The sequence below is a fragment of the Teleopsis dalmanni genome, chromosome 1 (assembly GCF_002237135.1).
Source record: "Teleopsis dalmanni isolate 2A chromosome 1, ASM223713v2, whole genome shotgun sequence".
NCBI classification, from domain to species: domain Eukaryota; kingdom Metazoa; phylum Arthropoda; class Insecta; order Diptera; family Diopsidae; genus Teleopsis; species Teleopsis dalmanni.
This window is the reverse complement of record NC_051846.1, coordinates 54,904,234-54,925,912: the sequence shown is the minus strand read 5'-3', so window position 1 is coordinate 54,925,912 and position 21,679 is coordinate 54,904,234. Positions and strand designations below refer to the sequence as shown.

General features: G+C 29.4%; 4 protein-coding genes across 4 annotated transcripts; 1 reads left to right on the top strand and 3 right to left on the bottom strand.

The window, feature by feature from the left end:
• Positions 1–3,199: 3,199 nt before the first annotated feature.
• On the bottom strand, positions 3,200–4,074 carry LOC119668174 (heat shock protein 23). Its single transcript, XM_038077614.1, has one exon. The coding sequence runs from the start codon at positions 3,949–3,951 to the stop codon at positions 3,412–3,414; it is 540 nt and encodes a 179-aa protein (XP_037933542.1). The 5' UTR covers positions 3,952–4,074; the 3' UTR covers positions 3,200–3,411.
• A 4,199-nt stretch (positions 4,075–8,273) lies between these two features.
• Positions 8,274–10,319, top strand: LOC119668158 (heat shock protein 67B1-like). Its single transcript, XM_038077588.1, has one exon. The coding sequence runs from the start codon at positions 8,455–8,457 to the stop codon at positions 9,901–9,903; it is 1,449 nt and encodes a 482-aa protein (XP_037933516.1). The 5' UTR covers positions 8,274–8,454; the 3' UTR covers positions 9,904–10,319.
• A 2,656-nt stretch (positions 10,320–12,975) lies between these two features.
• Positions 12,976–13,879, bottom strand: LOC119668165 (heat shock protein 27-like). Its single transcript, XM_038077601.1, has one exon. It carries the CDS (start codon positions 13,803–13,805, stop codon positions 13,230–13,232), a length of 576 nt encoding a protein of 191 aa, XP_037933529.1. The 5' UTR covers positions 13,806–13,879; the 3' UTR covers positions 12,976–13,229.
• Positions 13,880–17,114: 3,235 nt separating this feature from the next.
• Positions 17,115–17,799, bottom strand: LOC119668101 (heat shock protein 23-like). The gene has a single exon (XM_038077495.1). It carries the CDS (start codon positions 17,704–17,706, stop codon positions 17,188–17,190), a length of 519 nt encoding a protein of 172 aa, XP_037933423.1. The 5' UTR covers positions 17,707–17,799; the 3' UTR covers positions 17,115–17,187.
• Positions 17,800–21,679: the final 3,880 nt, after the last annotated feature.

Genomic DNA, 21,679 nt, shown 5'->3' with positions numbered 1-21,679 from the left:
ATGTATATACGAATAAACTATTTTATGATTATTTTTGTAAAAGAATAATTAACGGAATAAATAATTATTGATAAAAAATTATACAATTTGTGTTTAATAAAAATTAAAAAATTATTATAAATCGAAAAAAAAATTAATTAAAAAATGTATGCACACATTTAAAATTTATAATAAATCAAATAATTTCTACTATCAGCTAAAAGTTTTTATCTTTGACAGAAAACATACATATGTATATACCATACATACTAATAAAAATTTATTGCACAATTTTTTAAGCATAAAATTAAAAATTATAAAATAAATATAATTATTTATAGTTGTAAATAATACAACTATTTTCATTCAATTAAAAATTTAGCCTTGAACTCGGAATGGGTAACATTTCATATAAAATAATATAAAAAAATAATTTATCTACACTGTTTATGTACATATGTATGTATGTAAGCAATTGAAAAGTGCCAGAGAGCTTACACTACAAAAACTCAATATGTAAAAAGAATATAGCGATAAAGAGTGGCAGAGAAGATAAGACGTAAATGCAATAAAATTTGCAATGTCAATGACCGTATGATGCAGATTTTCTTCTCTTGTAAATACATGCACGTAACTCTGAATTTATTAAAAAAAAATTTGTTAAAAAAAATTTATACAAAATATATTTAATTTACAAAATAATTCAATTCTATAACAATCTAGAAATTTAAATAAAATTTATATTCATTATTTGTTAATATTTTTTGCCTTTTAAAAATAACTTCATTTATCAATTGTCGTCCCTTTTCGCATGTTTTTCGAAACGGAATACACAGCTGCTGGGAGCAATAATTGCAAATTTTTTATTTTAATACATACGTATATAGGTACTTATGTACATTAAGTATTTTTTCATATGTTTATTCTTTGTACATGCATACATAGATATAAATGTATTTGTAAATTTCATTTGATAATATAGAGAAATTGACAATGAAACTTTTTTGAAGTTCAATATTAATATTATGAAGATTGATTGTATAGATAATTTTCATGTTGTATTAATATACATACATACATATACACCAGTGACGACGCGTGCCCTATCTGGAAGGGTGTGCGGCCCTTCTTTAATGTTGTTTTTACATGTACCACTTATATTAAAATATATGAGATCTTTTATTAATAATACTATATTATATAAGGCAACAATATATTCGCGCAATATTATATTAACAATTCATTAACAAAATAACATATTAAACAAATTAAATTAATAATTTATATACAAGTTTAATATTATATCAATATGGAAGAAACAAAACTTTTCACATAATTCTCGTAACATCAAACCAAATTTTTTCAAACAAAAGAGTTTGTACTTAGAAACATACATGTTTGTGCAGTGATCAAACAAAATCGAAACCACTTGCAATGTGCGCACAAGTACCCCGCACAATAAGAACAGAAATTCGTGGGTGCTGCTGTTAAAAGGGGAGAGACGAAATGTGATAAAAATGTATGGTGAGATGAGCTGCAAACTTCAGCCGCTCATGCAACCACTTTGGCAAATCATCATGTTGGATTCGTATGCATACAGTTGATATTCGAATAGAACAGAAAATTACTCTCATACAATTCCCACTATATAAATCTCTATTTCTGATATTACGAACGGGAGCACACGCACATTATTTTGTTCATATGTAACGTATGAATGTGCGGCCAACTTCTTTGCACACAAAGGGGAGAGACGAAATATAATAGAAATGTTCTGTGATTTGAGCTGCAAATATATGAGCACAACTAACAAGTATAGCGGCTAACAGAAGCAAATTAATTGAGTTTTCATAGACAATTATATTTAATTGTTTTTGCTAAAACTTTAAAAATATATATTTATATGGAAATGTAATAAATAATAATAATTCTTGATGTAAAGATACTTAATAAATTTATATACCTATGTTATTTAACATTTTGCAAATTATATTAGGGTGTTCACCGCACACCTCCGCACCTTAGAGCAGTCGTCACTGATATACACATATATGAATATTTTAATACTTACATCTGGCTTTAAGGAATAATTTTCCTACAGCCATCTTTTATGCGTACACAAATATTTATTATATTTAAATTTTTAAGGGTTTAAGATTCAAAGTACTTAGCGAGTGTTAAATACAAAGGTTAAGCATCAAAGCTTACGCTAGACTAAAACGCCATTTTGATATTTCCTTTATGAATTGCAAAAACAATTAAAAGAAACGAGTAATTTAATATCAGAATCTCGCTAGGAATAAAAAGGTAATATTATATGTTAATGTTTTTCAGAGTTGCCCTACCGTTCTTTTAATTTATCTATAAACTATGTACATACAAATGCTTGTAAATATACACGTTTGTGTGTAGAGACTTACAAATTATATTGTGTTATGATTTCTTTTTGCTCTTTAAAAAGAAATAATAATATAACAATAATATTACATTTATTGAACTGTTGAAATATTTATTTAGATATGTACGTATGTATGTATATGAATTTGATACACGGTATATATATGTATTATAAATTTATATATAAACATATATTTATACATATTTATATATTATTAAATACTGTATAATAAAATCAACAATTTTATAAAGTATGAAAGTTCCATACTTATTTTTATCCAGTTAGTACATCAGAACAGCTTAACTCAGTGCCATATGCTAGAAAAGGTATTTGTTCGAACCATGGAAATATTTTTAATAAATATTCACTAAATATAATATTTTTTTTTTATTAAATGTTTTTATATGAACTTCGAAATACTTTCAAACCAAAAATAATTAAGTCTGGTTTTATTTTAATAAAATTGGTTTTAATTTTATGGAGAGACTGTGATATATCACACATTTATGTACATATTCGATGTTAATTTTTAATTTAATTGTTGCCAATATTAAATATTGTCTATTATTTTTGTTTAACTTTAAAAATCAAGGAAAGTAGTTCAAGTTAAAAATAGCTCCAAAATTTTATTAAAACCCATTTTCAAAACGCAAAAATTTCATAAAAAACCATTTATAAAGTCCAAATATTTTATAAAACGCAATTACAACAGTTTATTACAGCTACTGTTGAGAGAGTTTTTAGATTATACAAACTTTTCCAACAAATTTATATTTCATTTCAATCTTCACAATATTAAAACACAAAAAAAATATTTTTTTATTTATTTATTTGAAAAACTTCTAATTTCATAAAAATCTACAAAAAAAGAAATTACCTAAATTAACAGACTATTATTTCTCTCATCGAGGTTAATAGGTTTAAACAATGCATGTAATAAAAAGAAAAAAAAAATTCTACAAAGATATATATGACTTCAAAAGTATTAACTGAATAAATATTTTATATTTATGTATTTAAATACTGAGTACATTTTAAGCTTTGGGTTCTTCCTTCTTCTTCTCGCCTTCAATTTCTTTAGGATTTTCCTTAACATTCAAATGAGCTGGACCAACTTGCTGAATTTGAACAACACGCTCATTACACTTGTCCTCTATTTGTGGCTTAGGAACACTAACTGTAAGTACACCATCAGATGACAAAGTTGAAATGACTTTTTCAGAATCATAACCCTTTGGTAAACCATAGCGGCGTATAAAATGACGAGTAATATAACCATGGTCATCCTCTCGTTCCTCATGTTTGCCTTCAATGATAATATGTTTATCCACAACTTTTACATTAAGTTCACTTGGCTTGAATTGTGCCACATCCATGCAAACTTGGAAACCATCCTTTCCAATTTTCGAGAGTTGACCAAATTTTGTGGTACCATGATGACTATGACGTGCGAGTTGGTTATTTGGTCTAATATAGGGACAGATGTCGTGCGAATTGTAATATGGCGTTACTGCACCAAGTGAGAAACGATCCAAATCATCGGCCAAATTGAACATCATTGGATAGAAAGCCATCTTCTTTCAAAATACTTTTATTTTATATACTTTTTCACAAGAATAATAATTTGGAATAATATCCACAATTAAACTCCTCAAATGCTACTCGTAAGCTTGTTAAAAAACAACTGATGCCAAGCGAACCGGCTCCCGTTATTTATACTGCCGGCAAATAATAGGTACTCCAACAAAACAAAACAAAAAAAACAACCCATATAGCTGCAACGTAGTGTTGTATAGCATATTCTAGAGAGTTCAGGAATATTTCTGTACATATGTGTGCTGCTGTGCGCTTTTAATGTGTTAATATGTATATAATGAAAGTAAGAGTGTTTGGCAAGCATTGCAAGAGAGCATTTTATATCTTGTTTCATTTAAAGATGATGCATATCGCATCAAAAAAAAATACTCTGAATTGTTATTAAATTTTCTCATTTTATTGCTAATATTGCTTATTAGTTTGTTGATAATTTATTGATAAATATTTTCATCATTATTAGATTGACAAAACCTTATACGAAGATATACAGAACTCTCTCGAAAGAGTGAGAATATAAACGAGAAACAATAAAAAACAATTCATGCAATATATAAGAAACATATGATAAATGCAAGGAAATGTCTATGTGTGTATATATAAACATATGTTATTAAGTAAGTTGTGTGTGTTAATACGTCTTAACTTTTGTGCTGTGTTACTATATGCAATTATAATATCGTATATTTATCGATCCAAAAAATTTGCTTGTAATATTTTACTTAAAAAACTTCCTGATATACTATGTACATATGTATACTTATATACAATTTTAAGCATATCGAAATAAACTTCACATAATTTTTCGCATATATGTATGTGAGTGTAAGATATGGTTATAAAATCTATTTTAAATACGAAATGCAATTATGACGAACCCAAGTCCAAAGGAAAAATGATATACATATGTAAATGAACTTTTAAGTATATAAGCATTCACAGTTTATTTTCGTTTATAAAGTTATATTATATACTTTGGTGCTCTATATATTCCAATTGGATTTCAATTGTTGTATTGCAATATTTTAAGAAACACAAAATTAAAAGGTTTATATATATACATACATATGGATATGTATATTGTTAATAGTTTAAAATTATCACATAATGACGTAGATCAATTATATTATTATACGAAACCTGTATATTTAATCCAGGGCTGTCCAGAGCAGATGCAACCGCGGACCAATACCAATCACTGTATAGATTGGGGGGTCACAGAAACAAATACATATGTATGTATGTACGTTCATAGTTGTTTTCGATAAAAATAAAAAAGGGTTATAATATTAAATTTAGTTTTATTAATTTATCAATTTAAATTCATTTACTTGGTATATCATAAAAATAAAATAATGTGGTTTTACCAGCACACTAAAAGAAAATTTGCTTAATTATAGTAAATGAAAAACATGTCACGGACCGCATAAACATTAGCCGCACGCCACATGGGACCCATGGGCCATGCTTTGGACAGCCCTGGTTTAATCGATATCGATTTGGTGACTGAAGCTGTTGTGGAGAGGAATCAAATACTTAAAGGCCATTTTAATTGTATATCAGTTGTGTCTTTCGTTTTAACCAATTTTTTTAAAGCTTAATAAAAACTTTTTAGATGATTACTTTAAATTAATTAGATACTTTTTAAAATACATATATTAAAGGGAGAATGTTCTTTCACAATGTTTAACACTCCAAAATTATTTTTTGTTGATTTTTTTTTGTTGTGGTGGATGGAAACATCAAACATCATTACGATAGCCCTCTTAGAAATGCGTTAGGAACACATTCCAGCTATTGGGCAGGACCGAAGAAGAGAATACAATATACAAGTGTAAGCAATTCTGGCGGGTTGTAACCCATACATAGACCTATTGGTACCTATCGATATCAGAGAGAGCTAACATTCCCTACAGGCATAATGAAATTTAGAGCAATATGATAATAAAAAGTGCTAACATAAAAAATAAATATTTTTCGGCGAATATAAATAACGCATATTGTACAAGTGATAACAATATTTACCTAAAAGACTGGTTAAAGACAGTATAATCTTCTTTTTTGCTGTCGTTTTTCTGTAAAAGGAACGAATCTTAAATTTTAAAAAAAGGAATTACTTTAAAAACCTAATCAAGCTATTTAAGGTGAGACAGAACAAAAGCAAATCAAACTAAAACAGAAAGAAATGTTATAGATGATGTATGAGGTAAAGTGGGAGAAAACGGCTGTCACATAAGTTTAACTGTAGACTCTACATGGTGCTCGCGGTTGTAAAGTAGAATCAGAGAAGTTATGGTTTCAACTTTATTGAGATACAGGGTATTTTGTCTTGGAACTTATGATTTGAAGCAAAATAGGTAGTACTATTTTACTGTATAGATCTACCTGAGGTATAATAGAGATGGACGTTATACCATCGAATAATATATCTTCAGCTCTATAGCGACTTCTCTTGGCTGAAAACCATATATCATTTAGAGACCTAGTTGTAGCCCAACATAATCCACAATATAGCTCCGGTCCACAGATGTGAATGGCAGTTCCTGACCTCGCAAGACTGTCGGCAGACTCATTACCTTTGATTGCTGTGTAACCAGGCACACAACATAGCATCTTTTCGGGCCAGTACTCTGGATATGAATTCATATGATGTAATATCAAAAGCTGATGTTTTCAATTTAGCTGACCAAATGATGCAGCGCGACCTCCGTAGATATGCCTTTTGAGTAGGGAACTCAAAAATAAAATCTTTGTTCAGCAAATCATTGCTTTATAAAGTACTAAACATTTTTCAATATCAAGATTATTAGTTATAGTCGATTGTTCTTTGAGGAATCCAATATATAATAGATTAGCGTTTCGCCTTCGAATATAAAATGGTATTTGGGCAAAATATGCTTATCAGAAAAAAAATTGCACTTTACTAAGTCTATTAGCATTAGTATGGTATTGTATGGAAAGTACGTAATTAGATATATCTTGTAAATCGTTATATCTTTTAAAATATATTTTTAATTCATTAAAATCTTTAACTAATTAACAATAACTTCTTTCAATAAATCTGATGTAAACATAACATAAATATTTTATTTATTTATACCTTCAATAGCGTTGAGAATTTGATTCATAAATATCTATTTGTATTAATTAATGCATATATTATTGCTAATATTATAATTTTTAATATCTCTAAAAAGTTTATGCATAAAATAAACACATACATATATACGTGCATACAAATAGCTTAAATCCAAAGGCTTCTAAGTATCTAATAGCAAATGTATACTTCTTACCTATCCCACTAGTTTTTTAGTTTCTCTCTAAAAACTACTATGCAAATATCATCAGCTATTGAAATTTGTAGCAGACAGAGATAGAGACAGAGACAGACAAAGCGAGCATGTTGCACTGTCAGCTGTAGAGTGTGTAGTAGCAAGCAACGAGGCGTGCAATTCCAATCAGACATCACTACTACGGCAAAAGCGTATGTAGAAATACTTGAGCGTATTGTGTGCGTGCAGGAAAACGGAGTTCCAATTCATTCCATTCTGTTATATTTACATACATATGATTTTCTGCGCATGCTTACATTCAAGAACTGCTGTGCTTCACGGTTCGACCAGCTGTTTTTTGTTGTTGTGCATTGAAAATATTTGCCGGTATCTCAGCTGTTCTTGTATTTGTGAGTAAATATAGGAAGCAAACCTGCAAAGACCGGTTATTCGCCGGTAAATTCGTTTTGTACGGGGCATTGTGGTACATATTCGTTGCTATTTTATGTTTTCATATTGCCTGGAAAAGTTTAATGGTTTTGTTTTTTTGCAAAAATTTATACAGACTTGCTTATATTTTTAAATATATATACATACATACATTCATACATACAAGAAGTTATTTTTAATTACCCTTTTGTAGATACTTTTAAACATTTGTACAATTTAATAATAATATATCGAGGTGGGGAAATATCTGCATATGAGGCGAATAGCTACAATGAACAAAAATGTACTTGTTGGTGTGAATAAGTAAATCTGTTTCAATGCCACTTTTCTCTGCCGCAAAGGTTGCTCACTACGTTGCACTGCAAACATGCGTTTAGTTCAACTCCATAGTATCGATTTTCTACCTAAACGTAGCAGCATCTGCATACGATTCTACATTGTTTGTGTGATTGTTAGATTGTTGGATTGTAAATAAAAAAATGCAACATTATAAGCGGATATTACTAGGAGCAGAGTAAGACTTCCATTGGATTTTCCATTCAGCACTGTCAACTGGTTTAAAAGGCGAAAATTCAGCAATTTACCATCATATGAAAACCAGTTAGAACGCGTATCGGGCGTGTGTTGGCAACGGATAACGCGTCGATTGCATTCAAACGGGTTCACATTGCACTTTTACATTTAAAGCAAGCAAATACTCTTTTCATATATAATCTCAATTAATAAATAAATAATTGCAAAACAAAAAAAAAAAGCACCATTATGTCATTAATACCATTTATAATGGATTTGGCTGATGAGCTACATGAAATTAATCGCTGCTTTGGTACCGGTGATGTTAGTGATGACTTTTGCTTCGGTATCTATCCCCATGACGTACACCAACAGCAATGTGTACAACAAAATCATCAATTACGTCGTCCTCGCACTATTTCCCAATACTGTTGTCTGCCCAGCACAAAGCAGCGTCACCATCCTTACAATCGCAATAAATTTTGCTGTGGAAAGTCTGCTGTAGCTCAATTAAACGACAGTGAAAAGGAAATTAATATTGTTGGTGATAAAGATATATCACAGTCAGCTAAATCGGCATATTCTGTAGTTAATAAAAATGGATTTCAAGTAAGCATGAATGTGAAGCAGTTTTCACCAAATGAGTTAACTGTTAAGACAATCGATAATTGCATTATTGTCGAGGGACGTCATGAAGAGAAGGAGGATGGACATGGTGTTATCTCACGACATTTTATACGAAAATATATGCTACCGAAAGGTTACGATCCTAACGAAGTGCTTTCGACTTTATCTTCGGATGGTATACTTACGGTGAAGGCACCACCACCAGCACCAACAAAAAGTAATGAACCCTTAGAACGCATCATAGACATACAGCAGACTGGACCAACCCAATCGTCTGTAAAAGATTCGCCGGGCAAAGAACAGGCGAAAATCACAACAACAGCAACATCAGTTACAACTTCTATTCCTACTCCATTGCAACAGCCAGCAAAAGATATGCAGAAGCAGCAACATCAACAGCAACAACAGCAGCAGCAACAACAGCAGCAGCAGCAGCAACAACAACAAAAACCACAAGAGATAAATGAGCAAAATGGTGATACCAACAACATCAACAGCACATCCAATGAAATGGATGTTGAACAGACTGAACCAGAAAAAATTGTCTCACCACCCCCCATTGAAGAAGAAGCAATACTCAATTCCAATAAAGTCAACGATTCTCCAGCAGACGTTGATGGTGAAGTTGACGCAGAAGCAGACGCTGCCACCGACGCCGACGCCGACATGACTGCTGCCACTACCGCTGAGGATACAGCAAATACAGAAAATGAGAACACTGACAATATTGGCAGTAACGATAGCAGCAGCATCACCACTACCACCACCACAACCAACACTACCAATAATACTACTGACAATGGCATTGCTGACATACCAACTGATATTCCAGCTGCAGCCATTCCAACTGAGGTTGCTGCCGCTGCCGCTATCGCTGACGTTGATATGGAGGTTGCTGTTGAGAAAGCAGTAGTTGACGGTATTATAACAGCAAGCCAAGTAAATGAAGAGACTGCTGTTGCCGTTGTGGATGGTGACACAAAGCAAACAGCTATGGCAGACGAATTAGTGCTCTTGGCCAAAAAGCAGTGTGAAAATGGAAATGCTGTAACCGAAGAAGTTGCCAACTAAACTAGAAGTGAAGAAAAGGAAGGAGAGACAAAAAGAACATTCAAATAAAACTCATACAAGACTATAATTGCAGAAGGGTTACGTTCAGCCATGTGCGAACAACCGTCAATTCCTATTTTAATTAAAATTTTATTTTATAATTTTATTTTAAAATTAATGCATTTTTTCAGGTTTAGTCACATAATATTAAATAATGAATGAAAACAAATATTATTATTATAAATATAAGAACATATAATAATTTATAAATGATTTATTCAACTACATAATAATGTTAAAAATATATATGATTATAATATATTTGTAGTAGTATTATTAAATAATTATGGTACATACACGCATATGTGTACTGAAAAGTGCATAATAAAATTTTTGCAATAAATAAAGTATGCGACGTACTGAAGAATCCCATTAAACTGTCTTGTTTTGTCTTTAATTAAAAAGTAATTCAACGAATACTAGAATTAATTATTTTTGAATAATTTTGCACTTAATAGGTCAATACAAGTCAAGCACACCAATGGAGTCAAAAAAATGCATACAGTCCATTTCTATATATAAAAGAGGAAGAATAGAGTCTTAAAGTTCTTCTTGAAGTAATGTAAGGTATGAAAGTACACGAATATTATAACGATCATTTAGATTATTTCAGACTATATCAGCTGGAAATTACTTACTTAATTATTTGGCCATAACAACCCGTTACCGAGTTTCGGCCTAACGCAGCATGTCTCCTCAGGCGCCTCTGTTGCGTGCGCGCCTTCTCCATTCTCGTACATCAAGTGCAGTTACTGCTCCATCAACTTTATCATTCCACTGGAGACACGGTCTACCACTACGTCTTCTCCCGCCAACTATTGCTTCAAACACCTTTTTCGCAGTTTCGATGGAGCATCTTCATCCATACTCACGACATGACTAAGCCAGCGAAGCCGGAAGCGATGTTAATTCGCTGAATTATATCAATGTCGTGATAAAGCTCGTACAGCTCATGATTCATTCGTATGCAGTAGAGGACTAAAGATCTTACGAAGAACTTTTTTATCGAACACTCCCAGCGCTTCTTCATCATTCTGTGATAACGTGCATGCTTCTGCGCCATACAGAAGCACAGGGAGGAAGAGCGCTCTATAGAGCGACCTATGGGCTGGAAATTACTCACCTTAAAAAGTAATTAATTACACTTTGTTGTTGTTAAGATTATTTAATCCTTTTAATTTCATTTCAAAAGTTTTTATACCAGAAACTATAAAACTAGTTGTGTTCTCAATAAAAAGATGAATAACGTAGCTATTGAGAGAAGTTAGAAAGCGGAACTATAAAAAACCGACATAATTCAGAATCAGTCAGTATTATCTTCTGATTAAAATATACCAGGTGTACCGGTATGAAATGAGCGTTTTTTGGTGAAAATAAAACACTTATTATTAATAGAAAAGTAAAAAACATTTTATTCAAAGTATTGGCCATTGCTTTCTACACATTTTGACCACCTTTCTGGCAATTTGTGGATACCACGCCAAAAAATTGTTCGTCTTTTAAAGCAAACCAACCAGACACCCAATTTTCGACCTCCTTCGTAGGAATCAAAGTGCTGCTCAGCTCCAATGCGTGTCCCATCGATGAAAACAAATGGTAGTCGGAAGGAGCCAAGTCTGGTGAATACGGCGGGTGGGGCAGCAGCTCCATAATTATCTTATGGTTATGTTGATTTCAATATAAGCTAATGTTATAATATTACGTTTATTAGTAAGTATAAGAATCAGAAATAAATGATTAATTGATGTTTAGCATTCATGGCATTGTTTAGGAAATCCTTCTTGTGGCATTATATTGTATCTCTTTAACATAGTCTATCATTTAAAATCTTTAGCATAACGTATTTTCCCCAGCTTTGATTCTTATATACTATATTATGTATCCTTTTATAGTTTATGGGATATTCATTTCATCTATGTTTTAGTATTGTTAATCATAGAATTTGCATTGAACACTACTTTTATAAGTTTGGTTCTTACAATTAGTTTCTCAAGGACACAGTCGTTGATAAAATTATTATACTAATTCGAACTTTTCATACTCTAGTATATCTTAATACTGAAGAGATCCTATTTTAAACTTAATGCTGTTTCTATTTACCATAGTCCATTGTATAAGATCTTCAGTATTACATATTTCTCTCATCTCAGCTTTGATTTTTACGTGTTATATTATGTATCCCTTTATAGTTCATGACTTGATCATTTTAACTGTATTGAAGCATTGTTGTGCTGTCGTAGTCTCACAACGTGGTCGTGAAAGTTTGGTTTGCATTGAACACTACTTTTATGAGCTTGGTTCTTACAATTGGTTTCTCAAGCACATATATAGTCTTTGATCTAATTAGTACTCTTCTTAGAATTTCTAAGACTTTAAAACATCAAAAAGTTTTGACCTGTTCTTTGTTTTGTATTTTGCTAGTCCATGTTAGTTAGTTAGGTTAGTTATTTCATTCACTATTGCATTTATTTGTCAAAGCTTTGTAGATTTAATGATGGTTCTTGTTGTTATGTAAAGTACTTTTTTAAATAATTAATTGCCTGGCAACTCTGGCCTGTCATTATTCTATATTCCTTTTCTTATTATTCATTACTATAGATAATAAACTGAAGTAAAAACTTGTTAAAATACATCGGACCGTGTGTATCATTTTTTTGCTAAAAAATATATAATAGTTCTCTCCACAGCAATATCTCATCATAGATCTCACCATAGCAATATGATGTGTTATGAAAGGTCCTTAGTAATTGAATTTATCTACTAAAATAAGTTTATACAGCCATCGTTCTTATATATAATTCATTAAAGGCAATAATTTAATAAATACAATATTAATATCTAAATCATTTAAAAAAATATTCCTTTGTTATTAGTATTAATGAATATAGGTGATTTAAAAATCTGTATATTGCAACAAATACATACTTGTAGTTAAAAAAATATATTAGAACTACTTTTTATTTATTCATCAATAGCAATTTTATTTATTTATCAACCATAAACACTTATATATGTATAAATGAATTTTTTTTTTAGATATTTTTTTTAATTGAACTATAATTTGTACAAAAAGTAGATGTACCGTAAATTTTGCATTACTAAATTTAGAATAATTTAACCTTGGGTCCATACAATTATATTAATTCTGAAAAGTTTATCAATGCACTTGCACTTGCACTTGCAATACAATCAAAAGTGTACTTATAAAAATATATATTAAATTATATATGTCTTAACTGGTATGCAGATGGTTTATAACATATAAATTGTGAACTTTACGGGTTGACCTATTTCCACGGCAAAGCCAATCTTCCAGTTTCATGTACTCTAACCAATCGTTCATTAGGACTATAGTATTTAGTTGGTGGAGGTGGTGGAACTTTAATGGTTAGTATACCATCAGATGACAGATCCGATATAACTTCATTAGCATTAAATCCACGTGGCAGTAGATATTTACGCACAAAGTGCCGTTCAACTAAACCATTTCCATCATTCCTTTTCTCATGATTACCTTGGACGATTACATAATCATCAGTGGTTTTCACAACGATTTCGTGTGGTTTAAACTGGCGCACATCAATATCCACTTGAAATCTTTTTTCATCAACATAAACTCGTTCACCTGCATAATAATTTTGCCACCGCATCGGATAGCTCCAATCAAGAGGAGATGAACGTATTAATTGATTGCGTACCCGCCGCGTAACGAGGTCATCCATAGGTTTCAATATATCTGACGGCCACCAAACTCGCGGATCATCATATAAATAAGGATACAAATTAAAATCGTAAGGAGGATAATAACGTGGTCGATCTAATTCACGCGAAAGATCGCGATACGTTGTTGGCACAAGCGACATTTTTGCTTTAAAATTTTATATTTAGAAATATTTTTATTTAATTTTATTATTGCAAATAAAATTTTAAACTAATGCATGCAGCTGCTTTCAAAGAATTTATAAAAGTGTTTGCTTTAACTTCCACGTCTTTTATACTGTCTCAATAGACGTGATTTTACATCTCGTTCTTGGCGAGATAAAAATTTTCTTGCAGAAATAGACACTTTAAAAAAATATAAAGAGCATGTAATACACTGTAATATTAAATTATTATATATTTTTTAAATGTATCAATGGCATCAAACTGCGATGTATTTTCTCATATTTTGTAAAACACTCGGACTTTGAAATCATGTTATGTGTTATATTGTACCATATATGAGGACATCATTACTTCAATATAATCGTAAAAAAATCCATTATTAAAGACCACCCATCATACTAAATATGTGTGAAACTATAATATGGAAATTGATTCTGCAGTACGTAACTATTTCGATTATAAACAATATTTATTTTGTTATTAATATGTAATTATGTTAACTATGCTCTACTCATTCCGCTATTTCGAGGTCTTATTCTGTTAAGGTGTTTACTAGTAGTTGTTAAGAAAATTCCAATAAAATAATCGAATCTATATGTAATTTAAAAATTCTTTTGAGATGAAACACTGAAAATTATTTAATCAAAGAATATTTATTAAAATAATTGTTGGTATGTAATATTCTGTATTCGGGTAGATTTTTCTATAAAACCCATATTTTATTTTATATTAAAAATCCATTATGATGAGAAGTGCTTTTAATGTGTGAGTTCCACGATTTTTAGAACCAGAATCATCACAGACTTAATCTAAATTTTTGGTAAGGATCGTTTATATGGTAAAAGGGTTAACGATTATGATATTCGATTTAAAAATAATTTTAAGATCATAAGTTTAACATAAGTTAAACCGAAATTTGTGATTACAGCAGATTCCATCAAAGCTCTGCGAGAATTCAATAAAAGATTTAGTCATAATCTTTACTGAAAGTCATTGAATTTGAATTGAGCATCAAAAATATCAATTAATTCTATTTCGAATGAGTTGTACTTTCCTAAAATCTTCTGAAACCCCAAGCTGGGTAATTGCAAAGAAAATGCTTAATTGTGTCTTTAAGTTTTCAAATCTTCTACAATGAGTATTAAAAACAATATTCAAGGTGAAGATTTCTAAGAAAACACAAACCCCTAGGAAACCCTAGGGATACCTCCAGTAAATCATCAAGGCGGATGCTTGTATTTTTATTTCTTTCAATGTTCGTATGACCGAGAACACAGATGAGAGTGTAGAATTACTATTTTCCGTTTGACGACTACATATGTAACAGATTTCGATCCGAATTTAAGAACTTTGTATAAAATGCTTTAAATATATTACTGAGAAGTATTCGTTTGACTGTTCTTCAAATGGAGTAGGAACTAATTTTTTACTATGTAATACATCTAATTTGATAAAAATATAGTTAAAAATTTATTTTTTTTTCTCTTCTCTATTAATGTTAACAAAATATTGATTCTTAGTTTTGAACTTTTAACACGGAGAAGACCTTTGAAGAGTATACTACGTATCTTCTGTGCTTATATATAAAACGTTGAGTATAGTCTTAAGTATTTTAAGTTAATTTTATGTAAAAATATAAATGTATTAAAATGGTAATTAATATCTTGGGAAAATTTTTATAACTACATATGATGAGATAAAACTTCTAAGTGTATTTTTATAGGACTCTTTCAACACAATTTGTATGTTTTTCACTCGTAGTACAGCATGAATCACCATTTGTTTACATTTCTTGAAGCTAAAGAAAATTGGCTTCGGTCTTCGGAAATACATTTAAATTTAAATAACCTTTAGCTGTAATCGTATTAGATGTAATGGACTACTTTCACGGATTTTAATATATGTATAATTATTTAGGCTAGTTGTATTTTATTGGACAAGCTAATATATAAAAATGTATATTTTATTGGATATTCTATCTTAACTATTTAATATAGCCCTTGTTGGTAATAGAGCTATTTTATATAGCATTGTCTATTTGAACTACAAATTTATGTTAGACTTTTAGTAATTCTTAGTGAAGTTTGGGTTTATCAATATTTATCTTTGAATCGGTACATTACAGATTGAAAGTACATAAGAAATAGAGAGCTCTGATAGCACGTTGCGTAGTACTATATGACATCATGCTGGGTCGTTTAGGTTGAAATCACATATAGGTCTTATCTAAAACATGCTTTAAAAAATATTTTAAAAGATCTTGATAACTATATCTTAAGAGTAGAGCTTTAAGAACGCTTAAATTTATCCTATAATTTGGAATTAAAATTTAAAGATATAAATTATCCATGAAATGAGACTGTTGTCTATTCCTATAATAAAATTCGATTTACACAGATAATAGAGATGGACTAGCAGAGAACACAAAAACATATATATGTACCCTAGGATTAGTATTTAATCCACTTTCACTCACTTATAAACGTAATTACTTGGGTGATTTGTATAGATGTTATTTCTATTATCTTGACTGGAGTAAATTGTTTTTGTTTTTTATGATATCAGACTTTGAAGTGTGGCATATCAGTCACTGGTGACAAAAGAATTTGTGATTTTTAACAAGTTTAACTCTGCATTCTATTAAGTATTCACAGAATCCCAACAGAATTCTGTTGAGTGTTCACAGAATCCCAACATAATTCTGTTGAGTATTCCCTAATATATTAATTAATATTATTTTCATATCCAGTAAGTGATGTGTTTCTAAAAACCAAATTCGCTGTTTTAGTATTGTGATTTTAGACAGACATTCTTAAGTTCTTAGCACTTGTGTGTTTTATGAAATGCAGAATAAAATATTCATCCATCTTAGTATTTTTTTTAAAAAAATCTAATTTTTTCCATGAAATATGTAATACTAAAATAATTTATTTGTTACTCCAAATGAAATATTAATCATATATAGTATGTAGGGATATTTAAAAAGTTATATAGTAAAATCATATTAAAAAGAAATTTTAAAAAATTTTTTTGTTGAAAATGTCATAATCTAGAACATATTTGCATCAAAATAATCCTATCCAAAATATTATTAATTTTTGTAGAATTTCTAAAGATTCCGAAACAGCAAAAATATGAATTTCACAACGCAGTACAAAGCAAAATAAGCCACTTTACTAGACAAACTCAAAAACTTTCCGCCACAAACTTTTTTTAAAAAATAAAAGCAAAATTAAATTTTTAATTTTTTTTTTATTTTAAACTTAACTATTTTTCAATATTACTACTTCAGTTCAATTTTAAACATATAACATATGTATATTTGGTTATATAAGAATATAACATAATTTACAATTAATTCTAAGAAGCGTTTTTAGTTCCATTATCTTCAACTGGATTTTCCTTAACATTTAAATGAGCCGGACCGGTCTGTTGTATAGGAACTTCCCGAGCACCAGGTTTATCTTCAATAGCAGGTGGCTTAGGAACACTTACAGTTAGTAAGCCATCAGATGATAGTGTTGACATAACTTTATTCGAATCGTATCCTTTGGGCAACAAGAAACGTCTAACAAATTGTCTTGATGAAAAACCATGGTCATCTTCGCGATTCTCATATTTTCCTTCTACGATGACGGAATCTTCTAAAACTTTCACCTTTAATTCGCTAGGTTTAAATTGTGCAACATCTATGGAAACTTGGTAGCCATCTTTGCCAACTTTTGGTAACTCTTCCTCTTTTTGTAAGCGACTGATGTGATTCCAAGGCGCCAAACGATATACAAATGGACTCTCATAAAATGGTGAAGAAAATACTGATTGCATTTGACGCGACATCATTTCATCAGCCAAACGAAATATCATTGGTAACGTACGCATTTTGAATTAAAATAATTTATTTTAAATTTTCCGCACGACAACAAACTTTTCACTTCACTTTCCAGTTTGAATTTTCAAACGTAAATGATAAGCGCGGCACTGCAGCCGGCTATTTATACCTATTCCGTTAACATGAAAATTATGGCATACTCATTTGTACTCTTTCTACTCTTTGTTCTATTAACATTTGGAAATTTCTCTACGTTGCTCGTTTATTCTACTGGGTGTATGTACAATAGAGAGAAAAATATATGCCGGCAAATTTTACTTTTCTAGCTGCGTCTAGAAATTTCTTATGAGAAAGTTTATCCACAATGTCTGAATGAGAATTCAAAGCTCACAGCATATAAATCGCAGTGTGATTTATATATGTGTGTGTAGATTGTTGCTGATGGCGAGCAAAAAAATTGAGAAGTGTGTGTATGTAAAAATATTCTAATTACTGAGGGATGAACATGACAATATTAAAAATTGTGAAATTTACTTTTCTTTTTATATAATATTTTTAATAGTTTATTTAAAATAAACCCATTAAATAATAATTATAATATATAAAAAGTATTGTGTATATAAATATATTTTTTATTGAATTAACAGATTATGTTTATTACTATAGTATAGTCATAGTTAGTTATTAGTTAGGAACGAGTTCTCCTCAATTAGCTAAAAAAAGCCACCTTGAATCCACAAAACCTCGCAATAGTGGATAGTAGACATAAAATCAAGCTAGAACTAGCCAGAGGCATTTATGAAGGCAAGAATCTGGCCAATGATAATGCTAGAGATATCGCCGAGTGTGTTGAAGAAGGAAGCCCCCAGAAACTTAAGCCTAATTCTGGCCAAACCTGGGCATAGACACATCAGGTGTTCTGGTGTCCTTTCTTCGAGAGCATTACAGGAGAAACCACAGGGTAGGTCAAGTCTACATTTATGCCGTCCTATGGTCCAGTGCCCTGTAAAAACAGGGCAAAAAAAAATAAAATAATAATTTTATCATTAAAAATTAAATGAAATAAAATTCACTGAATTATAATTATTTAGTGAATTTTATTTTACTTTATTATTTATTATCTGGCTTTATTTTAATTCTTAGAAAATAAAACAAATATAAAAATGTGTATTAAAAGTATGTGTTGTGCGTAAATGTCGGGAAACGCATATTGAACGTGCGAAAGTTCTCGAATTATCTAGAAAGTCAAATAGTCCAATTAGAAAAATTTTAGAAAACGCATAAGTGGTATGCGTTTTTTATTAGAAAATAAGGCGAAGAATTTTCTAATTCATTGTAGAGACAAACATATAGATATTTTGATTGTTTTTAATTTTCTTGAATGTTAAAAATATATAAAATGTTTTTTGATCAATATTAAAATATTTTTTTTTTAAATATTGTGATAAACTTTAATTTATATTGGTATTGTCTCACAAATATTCTTCTTTGATTAACATGTCAAACAAATATTTTTTAATATAATATTGTTGAATTTTATATAATATTGTGTTAAATATCAAAAAAAATTCAGATTCTAAAATAAGAACAACTAAAAATTAATAAAATATATTATTTAAAATATAAGTATATATTTGTATTTAATAAATAATAATATATTGTGTTAAATATTAAAAAATATTCATATTTTCAAATAAGAACAACTAAAAATAAATAAAATTTTGTTAACCTAAATAATAAAATTCAGTTTGAATTATACAATAAATATAATTTAATAATTATATTATATTATATATGTATTTAATAATAAATATAATATAATAATAACAATTATAATTAACTATTTTATTATATTATTGTACTAAAAATTATAAATTTCATTATGCAAACTCAGAGTATATAAAGCATATACATACATATGTATGTATGTATGTATGTATAAATTTATGAAATGTGATTAGTTTCATTCACCGCTTTGATTTTATTTCAACAAAAATGTTCTCTGTTTATTTACCATATGTGTGAGTCAATAAACTTAACAAAATTTTACAAATACAAAACAAACAATGAATTGCAAAATTCAAAACTAATAGACACAAGCAAGAAACTATTGCGGTAGGTCACTTCATACCGGTTTTTATGGTTACTGGAATTTGTTTCAAATTACTTATGCACATAATAACACCACAACTATATAATAAAATTATGCAACAGATTGTAAAATTTTATAAATTAAATTTATATTTTAAATTTAATAATATTAAATAAAATATTTTATTAATTTCAACCAGAATATTCCAGTAATTTCTATATCTGCTAATTTCTTATAAACATGTTAAGCGCTGACTAATAAAGAGCGATAATTTTTTTCTCATCGCTATGTGTGTACGTGCTCATTCGCACTCTTCACTACATCAAATTCAGCGTACAATTCACTCACAAAGTTATTTTTTACTCATAAATGTACTCTTTTTTTAAATGTGAGTGAAAATGGTATTCATTGTTCAGCGCTCTTTGCTCTTGCTTTTTGTGTTGTATTCTTTCTTTTTTTACCGGCTAAATTAAAAAAATAAAAAAAATGTCCAGACAGAAGAGTAATATAAAGAAATCATAAAAAAAATAAAACCAACTGATATTATCATATGTACATACATATGTACATATGTATGCACAATGTGATAATAAGAATACAAATTAGTATAAATATATCAACCCGACAAAACTTATATGAGATTTGCACAATTTTGTTTAAACTTCATTTACTTCTCATTTGTTTATTATTAAAGCTGCTCATTTGTTTATTAAAAAATTTGCTTATCGGACTAAATCTCAAATAAATATAAACAAATTTTTATAAATAATATATAAAATAAAATGATATACATACATATATGTATGTATATAAATAAATATAATTTTCTCCGTAAAAATATGGAAAAATAATTAATATGAAGTAAGGATTTTAGTAATAATTAAAATATGTATTATTTTTCAAGCATTTATACTAAATTTTCAATTTTTTTTTAAAACCATTACTTCAGTTTTCTTCCTGCTTTTTTTTCTTTTATTCTAGTCTATATTGTGTTATTAGATAATATTCTAAATGATTAAAATTTATTAACTACAAGAAGTTAGCTTCCCTGCTAAAAACTGGCTAACTTATTAGAATCTGGCTTCCGTACTAAAAGCTGGCTTCTCTATTAAAAACTGGCTACGCTGCGAGAAGCTGGCTTACCTACTAGAAGCTTGCTACCTTACTAGAAGCTAGCTTCCGTACTAAAAGCTGGTTTTCCTACTAGAAGTTGGCTACCCTACTAAGAGCTAAATTTCCTACTAGAAGCTGGTTTCTTTACTAGAATCTGGATTCTCTACTAGAAACTAGCTTTTCTACTAGAAGCTGACTTATCTACTAAAAGCTGGCTTACCTACTAGAAGCTGGCTTCTCTACTAAAAGCTGGCTTACCTACTTAAAGCTGGCTAATCTTCTAGAAACTGGCTTCCCTACTAGAAACTGGTATACCTACTAGGAGTTGACTTACCTACTAGAAGCTAGCTTCTCTATTAGATGCTAGCTTCTCTACTAGAAGCTAGCTTACCTACTAGAAGCTGGTTTTCCTACTAGAAGCTGGTTTTCCTACTAGAAACTGGATTACCTACTATTAATTAATATATATCAAATTGTGAATTTGTAAATATACATATATCAAATATTGTTAGAAGTTCGTTAACTATTGAAGAATATACTAAATCCTGCAGAAAGTTCTTTGGTATAATAACAAACTAATATACAACTTAATAATAACGTACCATAATTGTACATGGAACTTCAAACACTCTTCTTATTTTATAATGATATAATAATATTAATTATTATATTATAATGATATTATTTATTCATTTATTTATAACGTTGATATACCAATATCTAAGAGACTAGAAAGTGCTGACAGCTGAGCCCTTAGACTCATATATAGAATTAAAAAACAAAATAATAATAATACAATAATAATGTTAAGCTAACGA

Excerpts from the sequence above, each read along its gene's own strand:
- LOC119668174 (XM_038077614.1), bottom strand. The coding sequence starts at position 3,951 with ATGGCTTTCTATCCAATGATGTTCAATTTGGCCGATGATTTGGATCGT.
- LOC119668158 (XM_038077588.1), top strand. The coding sequence starts at position 8,455 with ATGTCATTAATACCATTTATAATGGATTTGGCTGATGAGCTACATGAA.
- LOC119668165 (XM_038077601.1), bottom strand. The coding sequence starts at position 13,805 with ATGTCGCTTGTGCCAACAACGTATCGCGATCTTTCGCGTGAATTAGAT.
- LOC119668101 (XM_038077495.1), bottom strand. The coding sequence starts at position 17,706 with ATGCGTACGTTACCAATGATATTTCGTTTGGCTGATGAAATGATGTCG.